This window comes from Chelonoidis abingdonii, chromosome 11 (genome assembly GCF_003597395.2).
Source record: "Chelonoidis abingdonii isolate Lonesome George chromosome 11, CheloAbing_2.0, whole genome shotgun sequence".
Classification (NCBI taxonomy): domain Eukaryota; kingdom Metazoa; phylum Chordata; order Testudines; family Testudinidae; genus Chelonoidis; species Chelonoidis abingdonii.
In genome coordinates, this window is record NC_133779.1 from 2732066 (window position 1) to 2754185 (window position 22120).

At 65.2% G+C, this 22120-nt stretch overlaps 2 protein-coding genes across 2 annotated transcripts in view; both read left to right on the forward strand.

Moving 5' to 3' along the window:
* Positions 1–888, forward strand: part of LOC116838926 (ryanodine receptor 1-like) — a 10303-nt gene extending 9415 nt beyond the window's left edge. Inside the window, exons 7-8 of the mRNA XM_075070494.1 lie at positions 236–303; positions 781–888. Coding sequence (XP_074926595.1) covers positions 236–303; positions 781–888 — 176 coding nt within the window. The remainder of the gene's footprint in view (positions 1–235; positions 304–780) is intronic.
* Positions 1–12549, forward strand: part of LOC142047551 (ryanodine receptor 1-like) — a 27334-nt gene extending 14785 nt beyond the window's left edge. Inside the window, exons 5-9 of the mRNA XM_075071239.1 lie at positions 9710–9870; positions 10227–10392; positions 10526–10612; positions 11547–11655; positions 12401–12549. Of these exons, the coding sequence (XP_074927340.1) occupies positions 9710–9870; positions 10227–10392; positions 10526–10612; positions 11547–11655; positions 12401–12549 (672 nt within the window). The remainder of the gene's footprint in view (positions 1–9709; positions 9871–10226; positions 10393–10525; positions 10613–11546; positions 11656–12400) is intronic.
* The last annotated feature ends 9571 nt before the right edge of the window (positions 12550–22120 follow it).

Sequence of the window (22120 nt, forward strand, 5' to 3'; positions counted from 1 at the left end):
GAGTGCCCCCCATAGCTCCCTACAGGGCCATGAGTGTCCCAGTGTACCCCCTATGGGCCCACGAGTGCCCCCCTATGTCCCCCTGTGGGGCCATGGGTGCCTCCCATAGCTCCCTACAGGACCATGAGTGCCCCCCCCATAACCCTTATGGGCCTGCGAGTGCCCCCCATAGCTCCCTACAGGGCCATGAGTGCCCCCCCCATACGCCCCGTGGGCCCACGGGTGCCTCCCATAGCTCCCTACAGGGCCAATAGTGCCCCTATACTCTCCTATGGGCCCATGACTGCCCCACCGTACCCTCCTGTGAGCCCGCGAGTGCCCTCATGCCCCCTACAGGCCCCTGCCTACCCCCCATCCATCCCTACTGCTTCCCACCGGGGATCCTCTCTGCTCCTGCTCTGACCTCTCCCCCACCCCGTGATGGTAGCTGCCCCCGGGCAGGAGAGGGGGTGTCGCCGAGGGGTGGGCACCTGCTACCCATCGGCTGCCAGCCCTTGGGTCCTGCTTTTCAGGTGGATTGCCTGGCAGCCGGCCCAGCCCAGCCCCTGCCCCCCAGAACCACCCAGCCAAGTCTCTTTCCCCAAGAACCGTGTAGCCCAACCCCTGCCCCATAGAATAACTCAGCCTGGCCCAGCCCCTGCCCCCCAGAACTCCCCAGCTCAGCCCGTGTTCCCCGAATACGCCAGCTCAGCCCCTTTCCCAGAACCCACTGCTGGTGGGGGTTGGGAGGGACTCGGGTCGGGGTGTCAGTGGGTCGCTGACCCTTCGTCCCCTTATCAGATCCGGGACGACAACAAGCGGCTTCACCCCTGCCTGCTGGATTTCCACAACCTGCCTGAGCCGGAGAGGAACTACAACCTGCAGATGTCGGGGGAGACACTGAAGTGAGCGGGGGGACAGGGGGAGATGGGGACTAACGTCTGCGGGGACTCGGAAACACGGGGGAGGGCAGGCTGTCACGGGGCCCGAGGAGGGGCTGAGGACGTGGGGAGCTAAGACCCCTCTCCACGCTAGGGGTGGGTGAGGGAGGTCCAGCTGGGATGGGGGGAGGACTGGGATGGGGGAGAAGGGGTGGCTGCTGAGCAGGGGCAGATGGGGGCTATCTCTTGGGGCAGTGGAGGGCAGGGGAACTGTCCATTGAGGGTGGGGTGGTAGTCGGGCGGGGATTGTTCATCCTTGACAGGTGGCAGCGGAGGGAGGTGGGGACTTGTCTCCTGGCGGTGGCGGCGAGGCAGGGAGGCTCTGTTTGGGGAGTGAACCCCCCCATTGCTGTCCCCCCCACAGGACATTTGCTGGGCTGGGCTGTCACTGGGCATGGCGACGAGAAGGCTGAGGAGAACCTCAAGAAGACCGAGCTGCCCAAAACGCTAGGGTGTTCGAGGGGGTGAGACCTGGGGGGCGTTGACCCCATGGGAGCCTGCCCGGAGGCTCCACCGGCCCCGGACGTCGCCCCAGGCCAGTGCTTGGCCTGGGCTGTTGAAACCTTTGAGCCCAGGGTGACCAAATAAATCGAGGTGGGGGCAGACTGAGAGGTCTGGGCACGCGGTGTCTGGAGCTAACAGATCGGTGCTCTCAGGCGGGGACCCGTCCAGTTGCAAGACCCCAGCAGTCACGCTCTCGTCACTGGGCAAGCCACGTGGTCTCCTGACTCTGGGACATGGCCCTTGGGCACCAGCACCCCTGCTTCACGCCAGGACTCCCTGCAATCAAGGCCCTCCCCCCGCCCCGTTCCCGGGTCTGGAGCGACTCCACAGCCATTCTGGGTCGTCCGAGCCCCCTGAGTCCCAGTCCAGGTGCCCTCCCTGCCTTCACGCTCCCCCACTCTAACAACCACCCTGACTCCCGCTCATCCTTCGGTCCTCTCCTGCTTTTCCGTAGTGCATGGGGCTGTCCAGTGCTCTAGGGCCAATATCTAGCAGTGGAAGTGGCCAGTTATCTTTGGACTCTCCATGGGGCCCAGGCGGTGGGTCTCTGCCCACTGCCATCTTACCCAGGCAGTACATGGGAAACTGAGCCACACAGTGAGACATTTCCCCCGCTTTCCGGTTTCCAAAAACTATGGAGTGGGCATGATACCAGGCTAGGATCAGTGGGGCAGAGGGAGATCCTGGCTAGAGTAGGAGAAGGAGGCTTGTTGGAGTCCTAGTACAAAGGCCCTTGCCGGCAGTACATGATGTCCAATGGCTACAAGCCTGGCCCCGCCTGGACCTGGCCACGTTCAAAGCTGACCCGGCCCACGAACACGCTGGTCGACAAGCTGGCCGAGAACTTTGGCACAACGTGTGGGCCGGGACCGTGTCAGCCAGGGCTGGAACCTACAGCATCGTGCAGGTAGGGGCGCGCTGGGCTGGGGGGGATGTGCAGCTGCCATGCGTAGGGGGCGAGCGTGGGTGGGCGTTGTCCGCATCTGTGCGGGTGAGTGGGCCGTGGTGCTCGGAGTGAGACCAGGATTTCCTATGTTAGTGCGGAATTGGTGGGTTGAGCTGTAATTCCCTAGCTCTGGGAGAGTGTTGAGGGGCTTTGTGTTGTACATATGTAGCAGGTAGGTGGGAGCCAGAGCTCCTGGGTATCTCTCTCTAGTCGGAGCGGATGGGTGTAGGCAGGGCTGGAGCAGTCTAGTCTCGAGGAGAGGTCAGGGACGGGGGGGCTGGGAGGCAGGACTCCTGGGTCTCTCCGGCTCTGGAGATTGAGGGTGGTGGAGCTGGTGTTAGAGCAGGGGTCTGGGAGCACAGGATACCTGGGGTTTCGCCCTCCTGTTCCTCATTGCCGCAGGGCCATGGGTTCCATCTCTGCTTGCAATGCTGTTGTGGGGCGGCGATGGGAGCGACATGAGTTCGGTGCTTTGAGATCCGTCAGAGGTACGGCAGCAGCGCGAGCAGCCCATCTCCCGCTGGGCCCAGCATCTGCTCGGTTTGGACTGGCTCGAGAAGCAGTCCTCTTGTTTCCGTCGTCCCAATGTGTCCGCTGGTGTGTGTTCATTCGTGTCAGCCAACATCAGAACAAGCGAACCCTCGCGCCTGTTCGGCCCTACAACCTACTGGTAACGAACGGACCAGAAGACGAATCGCAACAGCCTGTTGTGAGGTCGTTGGCACGCTGATCGGCTACGGCTACGAACGAGCCCTTGCTTATGTAACACCTGCCTGCTCCGACCAGGACCTTGTGAGTTGCCCAGGGTCTGCCCCGGAACCCCTCCTGCCCTCCATACTGGGCCCTTCCTCCAGGGCCCCTCGCGCCTTGGCCCACTCTTGGACCCCTTCTGCCCTTCCTTGGGCCCCCCTTCACTCCCCCTCAGGGCCCCCCCCCAACCCTCCTGCCCTCCCCTGGGCCCCCTTCTCTCCCCCTCTGGGGCCCCTCCCCCAACCCTCCTGCCCTCCCCTGGGCCCCTCCTTCTCTTCCCCTCCTGGGGCCCTTCCACTGGGCCCCCCTTCTCTCCTCCTGGAGCCTCTCCCCTGGGCCCCTCCTGGCTTCCCCTGGGGCCCCCCTTCTCTCTTCCTCCAGACCCCTCCTGCCCTCCTCCAGGGCCCCTCCCCCACACCCCCTTCTGCCCTCCCCTGGGTGGAGGGGAGGCCGGGGGGTGATGGTGGCCCGGGGGGCAGGCAGACCCTGATCCTGACCCTGCCCTCGCCCCGCAGCGGCTCAGGGGGTGCCCACGGCGCGCTCGGAGCGGGTGCGGGTGTTCCGGGCGGAGCAGTGCTACACCGTGCGGGCCGGGAGGTGGTACTTCGAGTTCGAGGCGGTGACCACGGGCGAGATGCGCGTGGGCTGGGCCCGGCCAGACGTGCGCCCCGACGTGGAGCTGGGGGCCGACGAGCTCGCCTACGTCTTCAACGGCCACCGGGTGAGTGAGGGAGGGACTGCCCCCTCCAGCCTGGTATCCGCCTGCCCCTCGGGTCACCCAGCGGGACCCCCAGATCAGCCCAGCAGGACCTCCCTGCCCGTTGTCCCCTTGCCCTCTGGATCAAACCAACAGCCTGCCCTAACCCTGTATCCACCCCCCTCCCTGCCAGGCCAGGCCAGGTCCCCCCATGGGCCCATCTAGCCTGGGGTCCTGCCCTTTGGCGTGGTGCCCTCTGGCCGCACTGGGCCACTGCCTCCTGCCTCCCTCCAGCCATTGCACCCCATGTCACCAGCCTGGACCCCGGCGCCTTTCTTGGCCGCTGACCCTCCCCACCCCTCCCAGGGCCAGCGCTGGCACATCGGCAGCGAGCCCTTCGGCCGCTCCTGGCAGCCGGGCGACGTGGTCGGCTGCATGATCGACCTGACCGAGAACCACATCATGTTCACACTCAACGGGGAGATGCTGATCAGCGACTCGGGTTCTGAACTGGCCTTCAAGGACATCGAGATCGGAGAAGGTGAGGGGCTGGCTGCCAGGACACCTGGGTTCTCCCTGGCTCTGGGAGGGGAGTCAGTGCTGGTGGTTAGAGCAGGGGGGCTGGCTGCCCGGACGCCTGGGTTCTCCCTGGCTCTGGGAGGGGAGTCAGTGCTGGTGGTTAGAGCAGGGGGGCTGGGTGCCAGGACTCCTGGGTTCTCTCCCCAGCTCTGGGAAGAGAGTGAGGTCTAGTGGTTAGAGCAGAGGGCTGGGAGCCAGGATGCTTGGGTTCTCCCCAGCTCTGGGAGGGGAGTGGGGGCTATTGGCTGGAGTAGGGGGTGCTGGGTGCTGGGACAGCTGGGTTTTCTTCCTGCTGTGGACACAGACATGTCTGATGTCCCCTCTCTGCACCCTCCTTCTCCCTGTGTGGGGAGTGTGACAATGCTGCCCATGGGCGCCAGCTGAGGTCACTCAAGTAGGGTGAACTGCAAACAAAATGGGGCAGACAAAGCCCAGAAGCTGGTGGTTATTCCAATGCTTAGATTTACCAGCCAACCCCAAACAGCTTCTCTAGTATCTCACTGGTTACTCTGGAGTCCAAATAATGCAGTTCCCGTAAAGTGCCCAGCCACAGGCTCCATCCAGACACACACGTGAGATTTTCAGTCATCATCATCCTATCTCATCATATAAAAGAAAGGTTCTTCCAACCCCAAAGGATCAGCCACACACCCGGGTCCAATTATAACTTAGATCTTACCCCAAATACACACTAGAGTCGATTCTTGTTAACTGAACTAAAATGTATTATAAAAGAAGAGAGCGAGAGTGTTGGTTAAAAGATCACTAGACAGACTTGAATTCAGTTCCTGAGGTCCAGATACAGAGCAGAGATGAGCTTGTAGTTGCCAAAAGTCCTTTTAGAAATAGTCCCATAGGCGCCAACTTTCTCCAGTGTCTGTGGGTGCCCGTCCCCGCCCCTGCCCCCATACCAACCCAATCCCGAAAGTCCCTGCCCTAACTCCGCCCCCTCCCTGCCCCTATTGGATCCCTTTCCCAAATGCCCGCCCCAGCCCTGCCTCTTCACCCAGCGCGCCAAGTTCCCCCTCCTCCCTCCCTGCCCCGCAAATCAGCTGTTTCGCGGTGCAAGCGCTGGGAGGGAGGGGGGAGAAGCAGGATGCCGCGGCGCGCTCAGGGAGGAGGTGGAGGTGAGCTGGAGCGGGGGGACGAAGCGAGGAGCTGCCAGTGGGTGCTGAGCACCCACCAGTTTTTTTCCGTGGGTCCTCCAGCCCCGGAGCACCCACAGAGTCGGCGCCTATGAGTAGTCCATAGGTTATAGTCCAGTGTCCATATTCAGGGTGGCTCCAGTCAGTGACTGGGGATCTCAATCCTTATGGCTTAAGGTTTCCCCCTCTTGAAACTCAAAGCAGGTCTGAGATGACACCGGATCATGTCCCAGGGTTTTTATACATTTCCAGCAGCCTTTTGGCCTGAGAAAACAATCGGCTTAACTCCTTCTCCCAACATCCTGGTAATTAGCACAGGGTAATTTATCCATTAACAGTTCAGCTCCAGGTTGCCACAACCTTCAAAGAGACAGAGAGAATAACACTATTTCTCTCAAGTGTCTTCCTGCATATTAATACGGTAACTGCTCCCTGAGTGTTGTAGTTCTGGTCCTGGGAAATGCAGCTCGAAGTGAAACAATGTTAAACTAATCCAGTTTTCCCACACGGTTTAATGTAAATGCGGGGGGCAGGTTCCAAGGAAATTTTTGGGTGCAGACAAAAGGTGTTATGCTGTACGGTACTGTGCTGTGTTGGGAGGTGCCCCTGGCTTACCCCACACAGGCACAGCCCTCTGCAGGCCAGGACGCTAGGAAGCACCTTCGCTGCAGCAGCGGCAGGTTCCTTGGAGAAGAACAGGCTTGGACTTTGCTGGGAATGCTCCAGGCCCGTCTCTTCCCGTCCACAGTCCAGGCCCACCTCTTCCCACCCCCACTCCGCCTCCTCTCTGGAGCACGCCACATCCCTCCCCCCACACCCCAAAGTCCTATGGACTTTCTGGGAGGGAGGGGGAGGAGGTGGAGAAGCAGAACTTGTGCAATGCTCCCTTGTAACGTTGCTGCTCTGCACAGACTCTTACAGCCAAAGGACGTTATAAGGGAGCATTGCGCAACTTTAAACGAGCATGTTCCCTAACTGAGCCAGGGCCGGGAACCCTGAAACAGCGTTAAGCGGGACGACGTTAAAGGAGGAGTTACTGTATCCTTCTGATCTTTGAATAGAGTCGTAGCAATAGACCAAGTCTTGCTGCTTACATCCAAGCCCTGAGCAAACACCGTCCCTCCATCTCAAGTGCGGCTGCGTTTCCCAGCGTCTTCATTTAACATACTCTCCATTACCGCGCATGGTCAGGTCAGTCCGGAGTTTAATTACTCTTTTGGCCGTCAGCTTCAGTGATAAAATGCATATACTCCATAATGTCATGGGGCAGGGGAGGATGCTGTTGCCAGGGAATGGGGGCGCTGCTAAGCGGGCCTGACCCTGCCCTGTCTCGCAGGCCCTACCCGTGTGTAGCGCTGGCTGGCAGTGGGGGCTGAACCTGGCCAGAGGTCAGCACCTGCGGTCTCCCCATCTGCGGCTGCAGGAGGGACTTCGAGCCCTTCGCTCTCAAACATGAAACGCACATCAGCATGTGTTTCAGCAAGAGCCTGCCGCAGTTCTCCCCCATACCCCCTGATGCACCCTCACACGAGTGAGGGGCCATCTGCAGGGGTCGGCCCGGAGCCCATGGGGAGGGGCTTAGCCCAGACCCAGTGGGGAGGCTCGCTGCCCAGGCCAAGAGGGTGGAGCGTGCCGTCAACGGGCGCTTGCTGCCTCCGTCCATAGTACTCTTCGCTGTGCAACCGACCTGACGGGCCGCCCATCGGGGCTGTAGTGCCGATGCCTGCTCAGGGACCCTGTGAACCCCAGTGCCCCCGTTGTCCGTCCCCCCTCGTGGCCAGCTGGCACCAGGCTCCTGGCTTACAGCGTAGCCCTCTCTCTTGAGACCAAGCAGGGCCAGGTTTGTGGCTGCCTCTGGGACTCCTGCCCCCCTGTTTCCAAACCAACCCCCACCCGCATCACCTCTCCTAATCTCAGTCGGGCCAGGCCCCAGGCTTTGAACAGGCTCTTGAAGCAATTCTTTCGCGTGGGCGGACCCTCACTTTCCCGCAGGCAGGTCACATCCCGCCCCTGGCTCCAGCCCCGCTGCTCCCTTGGCATGCTCTGCCCACCGGCCCCTTGGGGGGAGACCCAGTCACTCTACGGGGCCCGTGCACCCATGCCCAGACATGTCAGCCGCGTCCCAGGTGGGGTTTAGCATCCCCCTGGCTCAGGACGTCCTTAGGGTAGCGCAGAGACCAGCGGGTAAAAACGAACATCCCCCGACCCGGCTTCGTCCCTCTCTACTCCTCTGCCTCCCCCGGCCAGTGTTGCGATCGACGCACCGTGGACAACCCCCTCCTGCAAGTTGACGCACCGGACCTTTGGCTCGCAGAACGCGTGAGCGAGCTGTCTCTGCGCGCCAGCAATGCCCGTGGAGTCACGAGAATTCAAGTGCACGCAGGGCCACACCCTCACCCACAACGCCCTCAACCATCCCCGATGAGACGTCAAGGATGTGGACCTCACTCGACGTCGAGTGCTGCTCAGAAGTCGGGTCCGGGCGTAGGAGGCCGAGGAGGCCGAGAAGGAGAAAGGGGGGCCCTGCCTCCCCCAGAGCCCCCAGGTGGAGAATGAGAAAGGATGCAGCAGCGGAGAAGCAACAAGAGAGGGGTGAGAGTTTCTAGAAGACGGGGTGGCAGTGAATAGGATAGGGGCCTTTCCCCTCCGGCGGCACTGGCCCCGCATCCAGCTTCGGGCAGAGGAAGGGGCACAGGGCCTTCCCCTTGTCCTTAGCCAGGTCTCTAACGAGCAGTAGCATCCCCCCATGTCCCAGTGACTGGCCTCCCGCGGCACCCGCCTGCCCCTGACACAGGCTGGTTCCTGGCTGGCCGGCTAGCGGTGTCGGGGGGGGCACTCACCCCGCCCACATCTTCTGTCCCGCCCAGCTTCCTGTTCAAGAAAGAAGGCCACGTTCATCACCATCACGCCCACGGTGTGCCCTCTCGTGCAGCGGCTGGAGGAAGACGTGGTGCTGACGACCGCGACGACCGCGAAGATATCATGAAACCACCCAAGCGTACCTGGCTGCGGTGGCGCCGCGCTGCGGAGCGGGGGGCTCGCAAGGGGGCAGCTGTGAGGCAGGGAGGGGTGCTCAGCAGGGCGCTCCTCCCTGTCTGTCTGACGCCGATGCAACACAGGGCGCCGTCTGCCGGAGAGGGGGGGGCTCAGCAGGGGCGCTCTTCCCGCTGTTCGTGCTGACCCATGCACGCTAGGGGCGCGTGCTTGCTGGGGAGCTCAGCAGGGCGCTATGTCCCGTCCGTGCTGACCCCATTGCAGCGCTAAGGGCGCTGGGCTGCAGGAGCGGAGGCCAGCAGGGGCGCTTTCCCTGTCGTGCTGACCCCGATGCAGCGCTAGGGACGCTGGGCTGCAGGGAGCTGGGGGCTCAGCAGGGGGCGCTGTGGGCAGAGAGAGGGGGCTCAGCAGGGGCGCTGTGCTGCAGGGAGCGGGGGCTCAGCAGGGGGTCGCCTGTCCTGTCCGTGCTGACCCGAGCAGAGCTAGGGGCGCAGTGCTGCAGGAGTGGGGGACCTCAGCAGGGGCGCTTCCTCCTGTCCTATTGCGACCCCGATGCAGAGCTAGGGGGCGCTGTGCTGCAGGGAGTGGGGGACTCAGCAGGGGGCGCTTTCCCCTGTCCATGCTGACCCCGATGCAGAGCTAGGGGGCGCTGTGCTGCAGGGAGTGGGGGACTCAGCAGGGGGCGCTTTCCCCTGTCCGTGCTGACCCCGATGCAGCGCTAGGGAGCGCTGTGCTGCAGGGAGCAGGGGGCTCAGCAGGGGGCGCTCTGCCCCGTCCGTGCTGACCCTGTTGCAGCGCTAGGGGGCACTGTGCTGCATGGAGCGGGGGGCTCAGCAGGGGGCGCTTTCCCCTCTCCGTTCTGACCTCGATGCAGCGCTAGGGAGCGCTGTGCTGCAGGGAATGGGGGGCTCAGGAGGGGATGCTGTGCTGCAAGGAGTGGGGGGCTCAGCAGGGGGCGCTCTGCCCCATCCGTGCTGACCCCGATGCAGCGCTAGGGGGTGCTGTGCTGCAGGGAGCGGGGGGTTCAGCAGGGGGGCTCTGCCCCATCCGTGCTGACCCCGATGTGGCACTGGGGCAGGCGCTGCGGGGGGTGGGCATGGACTCTCCTCTCTCAGGCTGTGGGGTTGGTGCCAGCCGGGCTGACGGCCCCTTCCCCTGCTCCCCCACCCCCCAGTACTACCACTCGGTGCGGATCTTCGCGGGCCAGGAGCCCACCTGCGTCTGGGTGGGCTGGGTCACCCCCGACTACCATCAGCACGACATGACATTCGACCTGAGCAAGGTGCGCACCGTCACCGTCACCATGGGCGACGACCAGGGCCACATCCACGACAGGTGAGGAGGGCCGGCCGTGGCCAGCCTCCACTGCTCAGCACCGTGGGGCTCGGGGGGGCAGATTGGGGAGCAGGGGGTGACCCTCTGCGGGCGCTGCAAGGAGCAGCCACCCTCCGGGGCCTTGAACTGGGGAGGGTGGGGTGGGGGCCAAGGAGCGGGTGTGTCATGGGGATGTGGGGTGGGAGGCCCTGTCATGGGAGGCCATGGGGCAGAAGGGCAAGAGGTCATGGGGTATACAAAAGGCTCCAGGTGGAAGGGGTAGGAGGCCACAGGAAGGGGGCCGTGGGGGCGTGGAGTAGGTGGCTGGGGCAAGGGGAATGGGTCAGTTACCCCCGGGCCCACCCCTCTCCCAACAGCATCAAGCGCAGCAATTGCTACCTGGTGTGGGGCGGGGAGTTTGTGAGCAGTGGGCAGCAAACCCGGGTCAGCACCGTGGACCTGGTGCTCGGCTGCCTGGTCGATCTGGCCACGGGGCTTATGACCTTCACGGCCAACGGCAAGGAGATCAACACCTTCTACCAGGTGAGCTGCCCCCCAGGGGCACAGCCGGGGTCCCCCACAGCCAGCGGGGCTGAGCCCTGGCGCCCCTTAGAGGGGACAGGCCCCGCCAACCCGCTGGCTCCGGGCTGTCTCTCACTCTCTCTGGTTGGTCCAGGTGGAACCGAACACCAAACTCTTCCCGGCCGTCTTTGTCCTTCCCACGAGCCAGAATGTCGTCCAGTTCGAGCTGGGCAAGATGAAGGTAGGGGCGGCCCTGGGGTGCCCCCTCCCCACCCTCCAGCACAGCTGGGCTCCCTCCAACCTGCCCTGCCCCGGCCCCCTGGCACAGCTGGAGTCCTCCGCCTCACCCCCTGGCACAGCTAGGCTCCCCTGCCCCCTGGCACAGCTGGGCTTCCTCCAACCTGCCCTGCCCCCACCCCATGGCGCAGCTGGAGTCCTCCGCCCCATCCCCAGCACAGCTAGGGTCCCTCCCCAACCCCTGGCACAGCTGGAGTCCTCCACCCCACCTCCTGGCACAGCTGGGATCCCTCCAATGTGTCCTTCCCCCTCCCCTGCCACAGCTGGGTTCTTCTCGCCCTGCCCCTGATACATGCTGGCATCTCCACCTCCTGCCCCCCCCCATGGCCAGCTGGAGTCCTCGCCCCATCCCCCAGCACAGCTAGGGCCCATCCCCAACCCCGCACAGCTGGAGTCCTCCACCCCACTCCTGCACAGCTGGGATCCCTCCAACGTGTCCTGCCCCCTCCCCGGCACAGCTGGGTCCTTCGCCCTGGTACAGCTGGGCTCCCTCACACCTGCCCCTGCCCCTCCCCTGCCACCAATGGCACACGCTGGCTCCCCACTCCCCTGGCACAGCTGGGCACGGTTGTACCATTGAGTTCTGGAAGGGATTTGCTTTGAGATTAAGTGCAGTCATGCTGCTGTTCTGTTTGGGGACTAGTGGTCAGTAACAAGGAATTGGGTCCAGGCTCCTGGGGTTCTGTCCTGGCTCTGGAGGGGAGTGGGGTCTAGTGGCTAGAGTGCGGGGCTGGGCCAGGACTCTGGGTTCTCTCTCAGCTCAGACACTGATTCTCAGCCTTCTCTCTCCCTGGCAGAAATCATGCCCCTCTCAGCTGCTATGTTCACAGTGAGCGGAAGAACCCTGAGCCGCATGCCCTCCGCGCCTCGTCATCCAGATGCTGACACCGGTGACACTGGAGCCGCGTGCCCAACGAGTTCTTGACCGTGGAGACAGCCCAGCATCAGTGACCGGACGGCTGGATGGTGGAGTGGCGGTGACCCCTGGTACATGATGGCCTTTTGCACATCCCTGAGAGAGCCGGTGAGTGCCCCCTCCTGGCACAGGCCCCCAGAGAGACAGCACAGTGGGGGAACGCTTGTCACTGTATCTCTGTGCTGGTACTAAAGCCCATGGCAGTGGGGTCGATTCCATGAGCTGGCAGCAGTACTAGGCTATTAACCTCTTGTATCATTCCTAGTGGCCGGGTCCACTTTAGGAGCTATTCAGTGCAAAGCTAAGGACTAAATGGCCCTGCTTTCCTTGCTCAAGCCCCTGCTCCAGGACTGTTCTGTCCCCTGCACCTGGGCTCCCAACCAGAATTGTGCTGCATGGCTGACAAACAGCTGCCGGTGCCCCAGCTCAGAGGTGGATGCATCTCAGTGGTGGAGGAAAAGCGATAAACTGAAGCACAGAGCGGTGGGAAATTCTTTCTCAAGGACGATTCATTGTCTCACTGTCAGACCCTGGATTAGAACCCAGGAGTCCTGGCTCCCCCGACCCTGCTCTAGCTACTAGACCCCACTCCCCTCCCAGAGCTGGGATACGAACCCAAGAGTCCCGCCTCCCAGCCCCCTGCTTTAACCACTAGACCCCACTCCCTTTCCAGAGCTGGGATAGAACCCAGGAGTCCGGGCTCCCAAAGCCCCTGCTCTAACCAGCAGGCCCCTTTCCCCGTGCAGCTTGCATCGATATCCTGGAGCTGTCGGAGCATTCTGGCCCTGCTGACGCTTCCAGCACCACTCGCTGCAGCTGTAGCTGCGCCGTGTGCGCCCTGGGCAACCAACCGGGTGGCCCATGCCCTGTGCAAGCCACGTGGACGAGTCCCACTTGCTGTACGCATTGAGAGTCCCCACCTGCCCGGCCCGCTGCGCAGCGGCTACTACGACCTGCCTTTATGAGCATGCACCTGAGAGTCGGCCAAGCGGGCCCGGCTCACCATGAACAGCGAGTTCATCGTGCCCATGACGGATGCCACCCAAGAGCATCCGGCTCTTCCCCGAGGGCAGCCGGAAGCCCGCGCTGCCCGGCGTGGCTAGCGCAGCACCTGCCTGCGCGCCTGCCCCTGCACTTCTCCCCAGCCCTGCTTCGTCAGCACAGCAGCCCGAGCGGGGTACCAGCTGAGCTCTGAGCTTGCCGCCTGGAGGGCGCTGAAGCTGAAGGCGCTTGGCCATGCTGACGGAGGCGGTGCAGGACGGCGGGCAGCACAGCCGGACCCGTGGGGCCGGCAGCGTGCAGTTCCACTTCGTGCCCATCCTCAAGCTGGTCTTCCACCCTGCTTATCATGGGTGTCTTTCGGGGACGAGGACGTGCGGCACATCCTGCGCATTGATCGAGCCGGCCTGTCTTCGGGGACCCCGCCGCGAGAGGAAGCGGGGCGAGGCGGACGCAGCTGGAGGAGGAGGAGAGGGGAGAAGGCTGGGGCGAAGGCTGGCGAGGAGGAGGCCGAGGGCTGGAGGAGGGGCTGCTGCAGATGAAGCTGCCTGAGTCGGTGAAGCTGCAGGTGAGAGACCCACGGAGATCCTGCCCTCCGTCCTTCTCACAGTGCGGAGTGGGGGTCCCAGCCCCTGTCCCCATCTCCTCGTGCTGCAGAGCAGGGGGACCTATTCTCATCTCTGTCCCCCTTCTTCTCACTGGCACAGAGTGGGGGGTCCCCTGTCCCTCATCTCCCCATAGCACAGAGTGGGGGACGCTACCCCACGTCCCCACTCTCCTCGTTGCTTGCAGAGCAGGGGGACCTCATCCTGTCCCCCTTCTTCTCACTGCACAGGGTGGGGGGTTCCCTGTCCCTCATCTCCCCATAGCACAGAAGTGGGGGGATGATACCCCGTCCCCCATCTCCTCGTGCTGCAGAGCAGGGGGGTACCCTGAATCTGTCCCCCTTCTTCTCACTGCACAGAGTGGGGGTCCCTGTCCCTCATCTCCCCCATAGCACAGAGTAGTAGGGGACGCTACCCCATCCCCCATCCTCCTCGTGCTGCAGAGCAGGGGACCCTCATCCTGTCCCCCTTCTTCTCACTGCACAGAGTGGGGGGTCCCTGTCCTTCATCTCCCCATAGCACAGAGTGGGGGGGACGCTACCCCCATCTCCTCGTGCTGCAGAGCAGGGGGGATCCTGATCCTGTCCCCCTTCTTCTCATGCACAGAGTGGGGGTCCCTGTTCCTCATCTCCCCATAGTGCAAAGTGGGGGGCTCCCATGTCCCTGTCCCCTATAGCATCGCAGTGGAGGTCCCTGCCCTTTCTCCCCATATGCAGAGTGGGGGGTCCCTGCCCCAGTGCTTCCCATGACACGGAGTGGGGGATCCCCATCTCTCCATAGCATAGATGCGCGGTCCCTCCCTGCCATATCCCTGCCTTCCTCCTCCCCCCGGCGCTGACAGCCATCCATCCCCCAAGATGTGCAACTGCTGCAGCTACTTTCTGTATCCTGGAGCTGCAGCACGGGCGTTGCGGTGGAGGCTGATCATCGCCCCTTCTCGAGGCGCTACGTGGACCGGCTCCAGAGCACCAGCGCCAGCGCTACGGGACTCTCTCATGCAGGCTTCACCATGTCGAGCCCGCGAGCCGCCGGGCCACCCCGCCGAGTTCCGCTCGCCCGCAGAGAGGTACGGCGCTCGGCCCGGCGCACTGACGGCCCCACCCCACCCCCCCGGCACACCACCTGGCACCACCACAGGCCACGCACACTGACCGGCACCCCCGCTACGGCACGGCACACGCACCTTGGCACCACCCGGCCCTGGCACAACTGACCGGCACCCGCCCCGCCCCAGCACACACCTGGCACCACCCCGGCCCGGCCACACTGACCTGGCACCGGCCATGGCCCTCAGCACAACTGACCGGCACCCCCCCCGCCCCGGCCACACCACCTGTCACACACCTGGCCCTGGCCTGGCCCGCCCAGACTCCGGCAGGCACACCACCTGGCCACACACCCCGCGGCCCGGCACACTGCCTGCACCAGCATGAGCCGGCAACCCGCGCGTGGCACCCCGCCCCGCAACAGCCGCGGCGCACCGGCCGCGGCACCCAGACACATTAACACACCGCCTGGCACCCCGCCCAGTTCTGACACACCGTCTGGCACCGTGCCTGGCCCCGGCACACCGCCTGGCACCGCCGCGGCCCCGGCACACTGCCTGGCACCCCATCTGGCTCTGGCACACTGCCTGGCACCGCCCGGCCCTGGCACACCACCCAGCTGCTGGCCAACCCCGGGATGGCCGTGGGGCAGGGACGTGGGGGAAGAGTTGGGAGGGGACCAGGGACTGGACCAACCCATGGCGCAAAGATACCAGAAGCTGGAACAGCAGCAGGTCCAGTCCTGGCCCCTTCCTGCTCATCCTCCCCTTCCCCCCATGTTCCCTTCCCCTCACCGTCTCGCCCCCCCCAGATCAACATGCTGCTGCACTTCAAGCACGGGGCGGATGAGGAGGAGTGCCCGGTGCCCGAGGACGTCCGCGACGAGCTGCTGGATTTCCACACTGACCTGCTGAGCCACTGCGGTGAGGGGCCCCACACCCTGTCCCGCTGGGTGTCCCCCCACACCCAGGGCCCCGTCCCGCCGGGTGTCCCCAGTGCCCTGCGCCTCGTCCTGCCAGGTGTCTCCCCCCTACTCCCAGGGCTCATTCGTGCTGTGTCCCCCCAGGCATTGAGGCTGAAGCGGGGGAGGAGGAGGAGGAGGAGGACACGTCCCTGCAGCACCGGCTCAGGACCCTGGTGGAGAAGGTGCTGAGTTTCCAGAAGAAGAAGGAGCAAGAGGAGGAGCTGCCCCCCGAGGAGGAGCCAGCGCCCAGTGAGCCGAGCAGGAGCCGGGGGGGCTGGCTGGGGAGGGAGCCTGAGTGCTAGCTGGGGGGCAGTGGCCGGGGGGCTGGCTGGGGAGGGGAGCTGGGGGCCTGGCTAGGTGGGGAGCTGGGGTGCTGCCTGGAGTGGGGAACCAGGGGGCTGGCTGCGGGAAAATTGGGGGGCTGGTACCTATGGCAACCCTTCTGAGGGTGGGGTGGTGCCAGGCATGCCCTGCCCCCCATGCAGGGGTGTCATGCTGGGGGGGAAGGGACCCCAGTGACCTCCAAGCCTCTTGTTGTAGGCCCCCCATTGCAGAGGGCCCCTGAGCTCTGGGTCCCATGATGCCCCAGTCTTGGTGTGCAGGCCCCATAGTGCTGCCACTGCTCCCGGCACTACCCCATGTGCCCCAGCTATCTGGCACTGCCCCCTGCCCCCCCAATGGCCTGGCACTGCCCCTGGCCCCCAATGGCCTGGTGTTGACTCCTGCCCCCCAGCGGACTGGAACTGCCCCCCTTGTGGCCTGGCGCTGATCCCCATGGCCTGGCACTGCCCCCTGCCCCCCAGCGGCCTGGCACTGCCCATTGCCCCCCAATGGCCTAGTACTGACTCCTGCCCCTAGCGGACTGGAACTGCCCCCCATGGCCTGGCACTGCCCCCTGCCCCCCCAGCGGCCTGGCTCTGACCCTGCCCACCCCCGGCCTGGCACTGCTGCCCCGTGGCTAGCGCTGACCCCCCCACCCTCCACCCCCAGGCACGCTGCAGGAGCTGATCTCCCACACCATGGTGCACTGGGCGCAGGAGTCCTTCATCCAGAGCCCGGCGCTGGTGCGCGTCATGTTCAGCCTGCTGCACCGGCAGTACGACGCCCTCGGGGAGCTGCTGCGCGCCCTGCCCCGGGCTTACACCATCAACGCCGTCTCCGTGAGCGACGCCATGAGCCTGCTGGAGAGCCTGGGCCAGATCCGCTCGCTGCTCATCGTGCAGATGGGCCCGGAGGAGGAGACCCTCATGATCCAGAGCATCGGGTATCCCCCTCGCCGCCTACCCCCTGGCCTGGGGTCCCCCTCGCTGCCTGCCCTGCCCCCAGCCTGGGGTCCCCTCGCTGCCTACCCCCCGGCCTGGGGTCCCCCTCGCCGCCTCCCCCCCCGGCCTGGGGTCCCATCACTGCCTACCCCCTGGCCCTGGGGTCCCCCTCGCCGCCTGCCCTGCCCCCAGCCTGGGGTCCCCTCGCTGCCTACCCCCTGGCCCTGGGGTCCCACTCGCCGCCTGCCCCCCCGGCCTGGGGTCCCCTCGCCGCCTACCCCCCGGCCTGGGGTCCCCCTCGCCGCCTGCCCTGCCCCCGGCCTGGGGTCCCCTCGCTGCCTACCCCCTGGCCCTGGGGTCCCCCTCGCCGCTTGCCCTGCCCCTGGCCTGGGGTCCCCTCACTGCCTACCCCGTGGCCCTGGGGTCCCCCTCGCCGCCTGCCCTGCCCCTGGCCTGGGATCCCCTCGCTGCCTACCCCCTGGCCCTGGGGTCCCCCTCGCCGCCTGCCCTGCCCCTGGCCTGGGATCCCCTCGTGCCTACCCGTGGCTCCTGGGTCCCTTGCGCCCTGCCCCCCTCGCTGCCTGCCTGCCCCCCCCGGCCTGGCGGTCTCCCCGATTGCATCTGCCGGTAGCCCCATGCCTCGCCGCCTGTCCCCCTGGCCTGGGGTCCCCCTCCTCACCGCCTCCCCCCCCCCCCACCTGCCAGTGCCACAGGTCTCCTCGCCCTCCTGCCCCGTACCGCCCCACCTGATCCCTCACCACCTGCCCACCCGGCCCGGGCGATCCTCTCGCCGCCACCTCCCCCTCCAGCCTTGGTACCCTCGCGCCTGCCACCCCCTGGTCCTTGGGTCCCCTCGCTGTTCCATTGCCCCACCCTGATTTTTTTCCCACCAAGCCCCCCCCCTGCTTTTCCAGCACTGGGCTCACCCAACCCCAATCTCTTGCCACGGCCTGCCCCAAACTTTCCCAGCTCCTGATTCAGAAGGCAGTGGGGGCGGGAGGGCGAGACTGTGCCAGACACCCACACACACACACACCCTTCACCGGTGACTCAGCCCAGGCATGGCAAGCCCGTGCTAAAGGCCCAGCCAGTGCTTGCCCGCTCCGCAAGGGTCCATTATCCTGCCAATCCCCTTCTCCCTCCACAGAACATCATGAACAACAAGTCTTCTACCCAGCACCCCAAACCTGATGCGGAGCGTCTGGGCTATGTACGGGACGGTCATGGCAGGTTCCATTGGTTCAACGGTGCTGGGAGGGGCGAAGTCCAAGGTGAGCTCGACTTCCCCCAGTCTAGTGGGACCCCCTGGATTAACCTGGCCAGAGACCTGCCCCAAAACCCAACTTCCTAGAGCAGATCCTTTCAGATAAACAGACAGCCCTGGCATTGGCTGGGTCCCATGCTCTGCTGGAGCCCCATGCCCTGCATCCCTGGCCCTGGGGTCCCCTCTTGCTGTGAGGCCCCATTGCCCTGCATCCCTGGGCCTGGTCCGGCTCCGTTCTGCTCGGAGCCACCATGCCCTGCATCCCTGGGCCTGGGTCCCCCTGCTCTGCGGAGCCCCATGCCCTGCATCCCTGGCCCTGCCTCATCCCCCCCCCTGGCCTGGGGTCCCCCTGCTCTGCCGAGCCCTCATGCCCTGCATCCCCTGGCCCTGGGGTCCTCTCACCACTGGCATCCCCTGGCCCTGGGGTCCCCCTGCTTCACTGCCAGCACCCCTCCCCCCAGCCTTGGGGTCCCCCTGCCTTGCTGCCAGCACCACCACACCCCATCCATAGCCCCCTGCTTTCCCAGTCCTGGGCTCCCCACCTCCGCCATAGGGCCTGCCCCACACCTCCCTGCTCCCTCTGAGCAGTGTCTGATGGTGGGGGGAAGGGAAGTATGTGTTGAGGTTGAATGTCCAGGACCCCCCCTTGAATGCCTAGGCTGTGTGGGGCGTAGCTCAGAAACCACTGAGCCGAGCATTGCAAAGAACTGAGACCGAGCGCCTAAAACCCCCGGCCTTAAAGAAATGCAACGAATGGGAGTTATTTGACACTGACCGCACACGATGCACCAAGTTGTAGTCAGTAACCAAAGACAGCTGCCTCTGGGGTGGGGCACGGGGGCTGGTGATACCGGCCCCCTCACTTGGTGCTGAGATGCAGCAGCCTCTGGGGCGGGGCGCAAGGGCTGTTTATACAGGGCCCCCTTACTTGGTGCTGAGATGCAGCCGCCTCTGGGGCGGTGCAGAGGGGAGGAGGCTCAGAGGGAGGAAGCTCTTGTGCCCCCATTGTGGGGGGTGGCAGTGTGGCCTGGAGATGGGGTTGCTGCTGCAGGGCCAGAGGGGGCAGGGAGGAGAGAGACCCCTCCCCTCCCCCGGGTGTGAGAGCTGCAGAGGAGGAGACTCCGGCCCTGGCAGCAGGTGAAAATAGGGGGAGGGTGGGGGAAGGGCCTGTTGCCCCAGAGCAGAGGAGGGAGGTGGGAGTTGGCTGAGCAGGGATAGGTGGGTGGGGATTTACTGGCATCTCCAATGCCCTGTTGCCCCCCTCACCCCCCAGGAGATTCGCTTCCCTAAGATGGTCACCAACTGCTGCCGCTTCCTCTGCTACTTCTGCCGCATCAGCCGCCAGAACCAGCGCTCCATGTTCGACCACCTCAGCTACCTGCTGGAGAACAGCGGCATCGGGCTGGGTGAGCTCCCCACAACCCCTGGCAGTATGGGGCTCAGGACACAGAGCTGGTGGGGTGTGGTCTCATCCAGCAGGGGGCAGCAGGGACACACATACCCAGAGTGGGACTCAGCCCCTCCAGCAGGGGGCAGTGTGACATGCGCGCGCGCGCGCACACACACACACACGCACACGCACACACGTGCAAACACTAGGCAGCTCCTCGCACGCTACCCTGCTCACGCCTAGCCCCCTTCCTGAGCCCCCAGGTGCTAACCCCTCTGCCCTCCCCCGGGCGGGCCACTTTTCTCCCCTAGGCATGCGGGGATCCACTCCCCTGGATGTGGCTGCTGCCTCCGTCATTGACAACAACGAGCTGGCTCTGGCACTGCAGGAGCAGGACCTGGAGAAGGTGGGGGACGGGGTGGGGCGGGGGGCCTATGGTGATGGGGGGTGAGAGGTTTGCAGGGTAGGGGACAGAGCGCAACTGACCAGGGAGGGAGGATGAAACTGACTGGGCTGGTGGGGGTGAGGGGGATGCATGTGTAGGGGGAGGTTTGTGCGGGGGCGGGAACGGGGACAAGTTTGGGGCCAGATCCCAGCTGGTGTAAATGGGCATTGTTTCACTGAGCACTGTCAGCCCGCTGGCCCTTTCCCTGTGACCCCCGCTCCTTGGCTGCTTCGGGAGGACAAGTACCCCCCCCCCGACACGGTCTGCATGTTCTCTCCCCCTCCAGGTGGTGATGTACCTGGCGAGCTGCGGCCTGCAGAGCTGCCCCATGCTGCTGGCCAAGGGCTACCCCGACATCGGCTGGAACCCCTGCGGGGGGGAGCGCTACCTGGACTTCCTGCGCTTCGCCGTCTTCGTCAACGGTGAGCGATGGGGCACGGCAGGGATGGGGGGCGTCCCTGTATGTGGAGCCACCCGGCTCGGTGCAGGGCAGGTTGTGGTGCAAAGATGCCCCCCCAGCTCGCTGCAGGGTGGGTCGTGGTGCAAAGACCCCCCCGCCCCAGCTCGGTGCATGTCGGGTCTTGGTGCAAAGAGACCCCCACAGCTCGGTGCAGGGCGGGTCCTGGTGCAAAAACCCCCTCCCCAGCTCAGTGCAGGGTAGGTCGTGGTGCAAAGACCTCCCCCGGCTTGAGGCAGAGCGGGTCGTGGGGCAAAGACCTCCCCCCAGTTCGGGGCAGGGAGGGTCGTGGGACAAAAGACTCCCCCCTGGCTTGAGGCAGGGCAGATCATGGGGCAAAGGCCCCCCCCACACACACACACCCCAGCTCGGTGCAGGGGGGGAACATGTCTCTTGCTAGGTGAGCCTGGCTTGGATTGAAGAGCCCTGGGAGGTGCCAACCCTCCCGTCCCCTGTTACCTCTCCCCCTCCCTTGGCACCAAGAGGTCCCAGCCGACTCTCCCCCCCGGGTCAGGGCTCCCCCTTCCTGCACCCAGCAGTGAGGCAGGGCGCTCTGGGTCTGAGCGCGGTGCCCTCCCGCCCCTGCAGGCGAGAGCGTGGAGGAAAACGCCAATGTGGTGGTGCGGCTGCTGATCCGCCGGCCCGAATGCTTCGGGCCTGCTCTGCGTGGTGAGGGCGGCAGCGGGCTGCTGGCCACCATCGAAGAGGCCATCAAGATCTCGGAGGACCCGGCCCGGGACGGGCCCACCGTGAAGAAGGATCGTCGGCGGGAGCTGTGCGTGCGGGCGTGAATTTGCACGGGCAGTGTCGAGTGTGTGCGTGCGTGCGAACAAGGGCCGTGCCGCGGGCACAGAGCTCTCTCCTGTGCTGCGCTGCGCTGCGCGGGTGCATAGACCGTGGTGGACACTGTGTGTTCTGGGTGTGTGTTTGCACAGTTGGTGCGCAGTACACGTTTGTGGGCACGCAGGTGTGTAGCTTTGAGCACATGGGCAGTGTGTGTGCACATGCCGTGGTGTGTACCTCACAGTCCGCGTGTGCAGAGGGTGTCTGTGTGTGCCCTCCCCGTGTCCCCCACCAGCTACACACATCAGGGCGAAAGCTGCCTTGCAGAGCGCCACTCCCCGGGGGCTGCACTGCGTGTCGTCCCGCTCCGCCCCCCATCCCTTCCACGGTCACACCGCCAGCCCTGCATGCTCCCGTCTTCCTGTGCCCCCCTCAATCTTACCCACCCTCCCCTTCCCGGGCCCCCATGCACCAACCCACATGAGTGTCCTCCAGCATTCGCGTCTTCTCTGCCAGCCCCCCAACCCTGGCCTCCGCCCACGCCAACACTCCAGGCCCCCATGTGCCCAGCCCAGCAATGCGCTGTCCCTTGTTGGTGGGGGCTGGTGTGGGGCAGGATCCATGCTCCCCCCCACTCACGCTTTCTGTGCCCCGGCAGGTTCGGGGGGGAGGAGACGCACGAGGAGAACCGGGTGCACCTGGGCAATGCCATCATGTCTTTCTACGCGGCGCTGATCGACCTGCTGGGGCGCTGTGCCCCCGAGATGCACGTAAGCGCCCGGGTGGGGTTGGGGGAGGGCTGGGGGTGCGGGGTGCCAGATGGGTGACGCCTGCGCTCTCTTCCCACAGCTGATTCAGGCCGGGAAGGGAGAGGCGCTGCGGATCCGGGCCATCCTGCGCTCCCTGGTGCCCCTGGACGACCTTGTCGGCATCATCAGCCTCCCGCTGCAGATCCCTGCCTTTGGCAAGGGTACGGGCCTGGCGCCTTTCCCCTCTGGGGGGCGGTGATGTCAGTCCTGGGTGGGGGGCTGGCTGGTTCGGGGGGACCTGGGGCCTTTCCCCTCTGGGGGGCTGTGCCTGTCAGCCCTGGGCCGGGGGCTGGCTGGTTTAGGGGGACCCGGGGCCTTTCCCCTCTGGGGGGGGCGGTGCCCATCAGCCCTGGGCGGGGGCCTGGCTGGTTTGAGGGGACCAGGGGCCTTTCCCCTCTGGGGGGCTGTGCCCGTCAGCCCTGCGCGGGGGCCTGGCTGGTTCGGGGGGACCCGGGGCCTTTCCCCTCTGGGGGTCGGCGGTGCCCATCAGCCCTGGGCGGGGGGCTGGCTGG